The sequence below is a fragment of the Cyprinodon variegatus genome, unplaced genomic scaffold (genome assembly GCF_000732505.1).
Source record: "Cyprinodon variegatus isolate N-32 unplaced genomic scaffold, C_variegatus-1.0 Scaffold711, whole genome shotgun sequence".
Taxonomy (NCBI): Eukaryota; Metazoa; Chordata; class Actinopteri; order Cyprinodontiformes; family Cyprinodontidae; genus Cyprinodon; species Cyprinodon variegatus.
In genome coordinates this window covers 103,448-112,619 of record NW_015151164.1, presented here as the reverse complement: position 1 = coordinate 112,619, position 9,172 = coordinate 103,448, and the positions used below count along the sequence as shown (strand labels likewise).

Below are 9,172 nucleotides of genomic sequence, written 5' to 3'. Positions count from 1 at the left end.
CTTGCCATTTAAAGGCCACGCCTTCCAGAAAGATAAAAGGCATATTCCTCAATTTATATATCCAAGTACAGTTAAACGTCGGTCCAAACTAGAACTGATTGTCCAAAGAGCCTCTTATTTATTTTTTCTTTACATGTATCCAAGGTTTCATCGGATATATGAGCGAAGAAATCAATGATGAAAACAAAGCGAACGTCCAGCTCTCCGCAGCACAGTGAGTGAGGCAATGGAGGACTCGCTGCTTTTTATCGTCTTGAAATTTCTATGAAGACTAACAGTGGCCCCCAGAGTCTAAAATTGAAATAGCAGGAGTGTCAATGATAAATAAAATAAAAGGTTTAAAAACATTTATATGCCTATCTGTAACATGAATAACCATAATTTAAGCTATTAAAACAGACACGTCATCGTCCTGTAACATGCTTCAGGGTTGGCAGTCATAGAGCAAAAGGATAAATATAGTTTCATCATTATATAATAATAAAAGAAAAAAAATACTGCCTGATTTTACATTTAGGGATAAAGTTAGAATAGTTACATTTAGGGATAAAGTTAGTGTAGTTATATATAATACATCCTATTATCTTAAGTTGAAAACATGAAATAATAATTTTTTGCCATCATTGTGTAAACCAGAGAATGAAAGTACATTTCACTTCTAGTCAAAAAAAAAATTTTTTTTTTTTTTTAAAAAAAACATAAAATCGACAAGCAAACATTTGATATTTTTTTCAGGATAACTAACCTCTAAACGAGAGTTGGGTTCATCCAGGATGCTCTTTTTACTATGTATCCTCACAACATATTCTCATTATCAGTTCGTATGAAATCGTACGAAAAGTTATGTTGAGCTGGGGTCCATTATTAGCACGTTTTGACTATCATCTCTTCCAAATTTATAATTTTTTCTTGAGTCATTTCTCCTACACAATGCATAATTATAAACGTTTGGCAAAGTCCCTGTTCCCAAAATGTCTGAATAACGTGGTGGATAATAAGGAATCACAGGGAGGGTGGAGTGATACAGGATGCGGGATTGTCTCCATCTTTAGATCCTCACTGATGTAACAACCAACACCTACTTTTTACCTAATTTCACCTGTTTTTATATTTACATCAAAGAGCGGTTTTGCCTCTTTTCTGAAATGGGGGATGGAGAATGTCCTTCACCATTAAGGCCTTTGTCTGCATTGTCTGCCCCAGATGTTGTGACATCTGTCCCTTCTGAGGAGTTCTCCCTCACCTCAGCTGTATACACTGACTGACTGCACACCAGCAAATTGTCATTAGCGTCGAGAACAGTTGAATATATGCTTACTGTCCCTGATTTGCTTGGTTCGCCGCCATTAGGGGCTATAAGAACAAGCTTGTGTGTCTCCTCCTCATCTCAGTCTAAAGTGTATTGCAAAACAATTTCAGCAATAGTACCCCTGTTTGGCTGATCTTGAAAAAACAGTTTAAATTTATGTAGAGGTTTCAAAACATACTTTTGAATGTCATTTATTCCAACATCAGCGTCATCTGCGCTTTCTAAAGAGCAACGAGTTCCAGCTGTAGCATTTTCCATGATCTTTAAAATAATTTCTTGTTTAGTAAACATTTAAGGGTTGGCATTGATATCTAATAATTCTACTGCAATCCGGTAAAGCTAAATTGGATTTTCTAAAATAAACTTGAAGCTGAAGTTACAGTGTGTTGTCTTTCCGTACAGCTCCACTCGGACGATTCGTTCTTTGATAACAACAATGCCTTTGTCTCGGTTTAAATCCACATACTGCTGGCTATCTTTTGTAATAATGTGAGCTTTACCTGATCCAAGCCTCTGTATATTCAACCCTAAATCCCTTGTAATGTTCCCGACAAAAGACCCCTCCGATTGTTCCTCTGGTACAGAATACTGAGTCTTTGCCGAAACCAAGCCCTTGTTTAGCAGACAGAGAATAAAAAACAGTCCTCTGGGAGTGGGTATCCACAAAAAAACCTCATCACAAATCCAAATGCATACAAACAGAATCCTTTCTGGTGTTTCATACAGTAAATTAAAGCCAGAGGTTTTTGCATTCAGTGAAGATAATAATAAAAATATGAATATCTCTCCATCATTTCAAAGCAATGAAATAGTAAATATCTCAGTAGGGAATGTGGGCTGCAGCACTCCTTATCCAGACTGATATGCAGTGATGTATCAATAGCAGCACTCAGAGTACACTAAAAGTAAAATCTTAGAGTGAATAGTATGTTCTTTTCATTATATTGTATAAATAAAGGAGTAGCTGGGTTTCAAACTGTATAACAAAACTGAAAAGTTTCAGAAAGAATACACATTTTTTTCAACCTTATTACCAAATATATTTCTAAGGTTCCAAACACCATAGCCATCTTTGGATTGAATAAATAGATACTTGAATCAAAATCAGCCATACATTTATTATTGACAACAATAAAACAATGATACCACAACTAAAACAAGGGTTATAAGTTAATAAATGTATTTTTACAATTATAACACAACTCAGTATTCAATATGTATTACAGTGCAATTTTCCCCATCTTGAATAGTATTAGGACAGTAAATAGTATTATTGTTGTTGTTCTTATTTTTTTATATATTGGACGTTATTTAGTTTTGATAGATATTCTACAAAGTGAACTGTGAAGCAATTGAGTATTTTTTGAAAACCAACAAATAGAATCTTACTTTTTTTCGATTTTTTTTACTCATATACTTACAAGCGTTATTAAAAGATTTGCCAGTCAAACAATAACAAATAAAAACGTCTAAGCTTTTAATAATTATACTCAATTTTTGTTTGACATTAATGTTATACAGTTGTATTCCAAGTGAATGAGACAGCTTTGTTATTTAAAAAAAGACATTTGAAAATAGAAGTTGTGAATAAAGTAACAGACTCCTGCAGCACCATGGACAGCGACATTAGGAAAATGATTAGATATATCCTTGTACTAAACAACGGTGGGTACACTGCAAAACCATTCTGATAATAGTCTATTCCCTCTGACAGAGGAAGGTTCAGTTGATGAGTGATTCTGCTATTAGCGCAACTTAGACGCACATGCATCTTTTACAAGTGGTCCTTCGAGCCGGATGCTTATTGGTCACCAACAACATGGCAACTCCAAAAGATACAGCTTCACAGGAGAAGAGTCAGAAGTATAGTCACCATCCACGCAGGAGCAGGAGGCTTCCGGGTCATCTGGTGTACTATGTGCATCATATACCTGATCCAGAGGAGTCAGAGACATCTAACTGAGATCTATTAATAAAGTTGCATTACAACTGGACTCTCAGTCAGATCCTCAGCCTGTACGTCAGCCCAGAGTAAATACAGCATTCCAGTCTGTACTTCCGCATACATCACAGCCAAGTGGCTCTCTGATTTATCCAGGCACCCTTAGATGCACAAGCATCTCTTACAATAGGAGTGTCATAAACATATTAAGAGCATTTTGCAATGTATTACAACCTTCAACAGTACCACTATCGCCAACAATGATCTCTGTATTCTACAATTATGACATGTTGGAACACATATATGTATATATATATATATATATATATAAAAACTTGATAAGAAGTTTTCACATGTGTCTGATGACCTGGAGAGGACCATGCTCCTGTCTGAATTGCATATATGTTTTCAGATGCACACTGAGCTCCTTTGCCAACAGACTGCTGCTGTATGATGCATGCTGAAATGAATTAAATTTGTAGATCTTACAGGAGCAGACATCACAGCAAACAGGAAAACCCGCAAGCACTTGCTAATGGATCGCAGATTGAGAACTGTGATCGGGATCAATATGAATGCATGGGAAACGTTAAATAAATGAAAGAAAAGTGGATGTATTTTCTCTGGTGCAAAGCACATTAAAATCAGTGTGCAGAACTCCACCTGCAGCTGTCTTTCATTATTAGACAGACTAATTGACAATGACCTTTCATTGAAGAGCCATTTTAATTCTGAGGAAAAAAAAGAACTTCAACAAAACAATATACAGCTACAGCTACCAGTAACTGAAAATTAAACCATACAACTGAAGCAACTGAAACTAATAAAAGAGCAACAAAAAAGAAAAAGAAACTTCTACTTGTCAATCACTTTAGACAAAATTTGAATATTGCAATATGATAACGTATTTTCTGATTGATCTATTTTATCTATTCAACTGCATAACAGCTGAGAATATAACATAAATATTTATACCACTTTGAATAACAAGAATTATTCATTTTTTACAAGAGGTAACCACAAAACAAAGGAACCTTTAACAAATAAATGGAAAAAGGAAATGGCTAAAAAGCAAACAATTCATAATTTTTTTAAGGATAACTAACCTCTACAGGAGAGTCTGGTTCATCCAAGATGCTCCTCTCACTCTGCATCCGATGCATCGTCCCTTTTGAACTGGGGTCCATTATCAAGACGTTTTGACTGCCATCTCTTCCAAACTTTATGTCACTTTTTCTCGAGTCAGTGGTCCGGCACACCTCATAATTGTAAACGTGTGGAAGGGTCCCTGCTCCCAAAGTGTCTGAGTAACGTGGTGGATAATAAGGAATCACAGGGAGGTTGGAGTGATACAGGATGCGGGACTGTCTCCATCTGTAGATCTTCACTGATATAATAACCACCAAGCACGTAATGAAAAGGAAAGAGACAACCGCCAGAGCTAACACCAAGTAAAAAGTCAGATTGTCATTGTACTCCTTATCGTGTGAAAAGTCAGTGAACTCTGAGAGCACTTCTGGGAAGCTGTCCGCCACCACCACGTTAACAATGACTGTAGCTGAACGAGATGGCTGCCCGTTGTCCTCCACTATAACAGTCAGTCTCTGTTTCACAGCATCTTTATCAGTCACCTGGCGGATTGTTCTTATTTCTCCATTTTGTAAGCCCACTTCAAACAGCGCCCTGTCTGTAGCTTTCTGTAGTTTATATGAGAGCCAGGCGTTCTGTCCGGAGTCCACATCAACAGCCACCACTTTAGTCACCAGGTAGCCCACATCTGCTGAACGAGGCACCATTTCAGCCACTGCAGAGCCACCAGTCTGGACTGGGTACAGAACCTGAGGAGGGTTATCGTTCTGGTCCTGTATCAGGATTTTCACAGTCACGTTGCTACTGAGAGGAGGAGAGCCTCCATCCTGTGCTTTAACAATAAAACCTAGCTCTTTGATTTGCTCATAATCAAATGATCTGACCGCCTCTATCAATCCACTTTCTGCATTAACAGAAACATATTCCGATATTGGCAATCCAGCAAAAGTTATGTGCTCGAGTGTATATGATATGCGAGCGTGTTGTTTCTCGTCCAAATCTTTAGCTGACAATGTTATAACAGAAGTACCTGGAGGATTATTTTCTCTTATAAAAGCAGTGTAAATATTTTGTAAAAAAACCGGAGCATTATCATTTATATCAGATATTTTTAAATGAAATTTTTTCTTGGTCGATAGAGGAGGTACTCCACTGTCAGTGGCAGATACTGTGATATTATATTCTGACACAGTTTCACGATCTAATACAGAATCTGTGGTTAAAGTATAATAATTTCTTAGATTAGACTTTATTTTAAACGGAATATTCCCTTCAATTGTACAGCTAACCTTTCCATTGTCACCTGAATCCAGATCTTTTACATTAATTATACCAATAGTTGTTCCAGGAGGAGAATCCTCTGACAGGGGGCTTGTAAAGGACATTACGTTTATGATAGGGGCATTATCATTTACATCGATCACTTCAATTACCACTTTACTTGAATCAGTCAACCCCCCTTGATCCTTAGCATCAATTCTAAGCTCATACTTTTTATCCTTTTCAAAATCGATTGAACCAGAAACGGATAAAACCCCAGAATACGGATCAATGGATAACAATTCAGCAATGTTACTCTTTGCGTTTGAAATCGAATAAATTATGTGACCATTAGTTCCACTGTCCGCGTCTGTGGCGTTGATCGTGAGAACCTGTGTGCCAGCTGCAGCATTTTCTGTCACAGTGGCCTCATATACAGATTGGGTAAACACGGGAGCATTATCATTTACATCTAAAACCTTTATATGTATATTCACGGTGCCAGATCGTTGTGGAGTACCGCCATCTACTGCAACAAGCCTCAAAGATAAATGAGGTAACTCCTCTCGGTCTAGTTGTTTTTGCACAACAATCTCTGCGTATTTACTTCCGTCTGGATTAACATGCTGTTTCAAAACAAAATTTTCGTTGGGCGTTAAAACATAATTCTGCAAACCATTAACGCCAACATCAGGGTCCTCTGCACTGTCCAGAACAAATCGAGCTCCAAGATTAGCGGACTCACTAATCTCTAAAATAATATCTGTTTTCTTAAACACGGGACTATGGTCATTTACATCCAAAACTTCAATTGTTACGGGATACAGCTCCATAGGGTTTTCTAAAATAATTTCAAGACTAAAACTGCATGAGGCAAGGTCTCCACAAAGCTGTTCTCGGTCTATTCTCTCGTTCACTACAAGAATCCCTTTGTCTACCTTCAGCTCGGTGTACTGGATGCTTTCTCCGGTCACGATACGGGCCCGGCCAGAACGGAGCCTTCTTAAATCCAAACCAAGATCCTGTGCAATATAACCAATAGGAGAGCCTTTTTTCATTTCTTCTGGAATGGAGTAGCGGATTTGTCCAGTAACAGCATTAAATAAAACATAGAACAACGCTGCTGATATCCAGTAAAATCCGAAAAGGAACCGCAGTCTGCAAGAAGACTGCAGAGACGCCATGATTGAGAAAACGATTCTGAAGACGGACGGAGAAAAATGACGATGGAAGGATTTTCAAAGCTATATTAGAATCATCCCCTTTTTCAGTTAGAATATATTTAAGGTTCCCGATGACTTCACCACGAATGCATCATCTGGTCAAACAACAGCCACACCAAGGGAAGAAAGAATAAACTGCAATACATTTTATCTTGTTAAACAGCGTCACTTAGAGACCAAAAGTTGAACACCAATAACGTCTGTAAGCATGAACAATAAAAGAAAAGCATCGAGTGAAAACATTATACATGGAAAAAATATCAACTGCTGAATAAAAATAATAGTCATACATTGGTATTATTATTATTATTATTATTATTATTATTATTATTATTATTATTATTATTATTATTATTATTTTTATTATTATTATTATTATTATTATGATTGCAATATAATAAGAGCCTATATAAGCTGAAAGGTATTGAAAAATAATTAATAAGTATTAAAAGTTAAACAGCAACTAATAAAGAGAAATCACTTTTACAGAATAGGAGCTGTCCCTACTGTGGTTCTGAAAACATCTGGATCGTTAACTACTAATGTGATAATAGAAATACGTGTAGAGTTCTTCTCTTGTACTAGGGCGTTGTACATACTTTGAGAAAAACTTGGAGCATTATCATTCACATCAGACACTTTGACATAAAAAATACTTTTAGCTGAGAGAGCTGGCATTCCACCATCTTTAACACGAACAGTAATTTTGTATTCTGAAATGTTTTTGTGATCTAATACTGAATTTGTTATAATAATTTTTTCAGACTTGATTTGATCTTAAAAGGTGCGTTTCCTACAAAAGTAAGAAACTGAAGCCAAAGCACCATTTTTTCTATCCGCTTTTCTGTTTTAATTCACAAGCCATTACATAATATATATATCAAAATAAATATAAAACAAAGGAACATTTAACGAGAGGAATTTGATACATAAGATCATTGCCTAAAAGCATGTAAATGCAGATAAATCTAATAATGAGATATTATTAGATTAACAGGTACTAATTCAATATCAAATCCAAAATAAAACCTGCTTGAGAACCCACAAGAAATCCATAAAAACACACTGCCATCATTACACAAAGCAAGATCCTCAGCCATTAAATCAACTAGCTCCTGCTCCTCCCTAAATTAAAGAAGGTAAGAACCAGGATTGTGCTGCAAACATTCCTAATTTATGAGAGCGCAGTTCTGTCTCCTACTCTGTGGTTCCAATACCAGCAAATTAAAGAAAAATTTCAATGGATTCAATGCGAAAAAAAAAAACAAAAAAAAAAACAGAAATGCATATCAGAGTTGTGTCTGTGTCAAATGTTTACATTTTATAACACACAGTTGGCATTGCTGAGCTTTATTACACAGTGTTCCGTTGTTTAAATGAACCCTAAATACAATGTTGACAGTACCGGTCGGGTGGTTAGTGGTATAAACAAACCTGGTGCCATGTCTTGTAATGGCCAACTTCAAAGACCAGTAGGGTTAGGTTTAAAATACTTAGTCTAAGACATGCATAAAACAAAATACAAGAATGAATGTCTAAAACAAGTTTAAAAAAGATTATCTAAGACAGGATCCTGATCATTTTTACTTCATTTAGAAGGCTAATATTAGTTTTATCATTTGCATATTTTTAAATATACATGTTTGTATGTTGGCTGAAAAAGTTATGGTGTAAGGGATAAAGCAAGATAAACAAGAATAATGAAATCAATGCCTCTGATCTTAAATCATTAAAAATGTTGGACTGGTGGTGCTTGGTCACTGGAACTGGGAACAGAGTGATAACAAGTTCTACTGTAGAAACTTTTATAGAACCCTTATGATAAAGGCAAAGGTGGACATGTTATAAAGGATTTGGAGGAAGGTATTTGCACAGGTTAACAGATGGCTGCAAAGGTGGTGAAACACAGGGCTGTTTCTAGCTCAGATATGCTTAATAGTCAGTCATGTGGAGTGCAGTCAGTTTTGTGTACTATTGTAGGGACCTTCTGGTGTTGTTTAATAACCATAGAATTATATTTCTGAAATCCTAAACAAATTTGGGCAACTATTGGGAGGTGATTGTGATATTATAACTTGGATGGGTATTGTTGGACTGATTTGTCATCAATGCTACCTGTAAAATTTCAAACCATTCAGCGAAACCTCTAACTTTTTTGCTCTTTATTTTAACATAAGACTTCATATCAGCACAAGCGGGCCCTAAAATAAATATTTCTATGTCAATCTAAACCTTAACCTGTTAACCTGACAATCATATGTTTATAATCTATACCTTAAATATATCTTATATATACACACACACACACACATATATATATATATATATATATATATATATATATATATA

The 9,172-nt window shown here is 35.9% G+C and overlaps 1 protein-coding gene across 2 annotated transcripts in view; it reads right to left on the bottom strand.

The window, feature by feature from the left end:
* The window catches only part of LOC107097628 (protocadherin beta-11-like), a 21,295-nt gene extending 14,417 nt beyond the window's left edge, over window positions 1-6,878 (bottom strand). Inside the window, exon 1 of one of the 2 annotated variants that reach the window (XM_015394849.1) lies at window positions 4,955-6,878. In XM_015394849.1, coding sequence (XP_015250335.1) covers window positions 4,955-6,784 — 1,830 coding nt within the window. In that variant the 5' untranslated portion in view covers window positions 6,785-6,878. The remainder of the gene's footprint in view (window positions 1-4,954) is intronic. The other variant, XM_015394848.1, reaches the window with a different exon arrangement.
* Window positions 6,879-9,172: the final 2,294 nt, after the last annotated feature.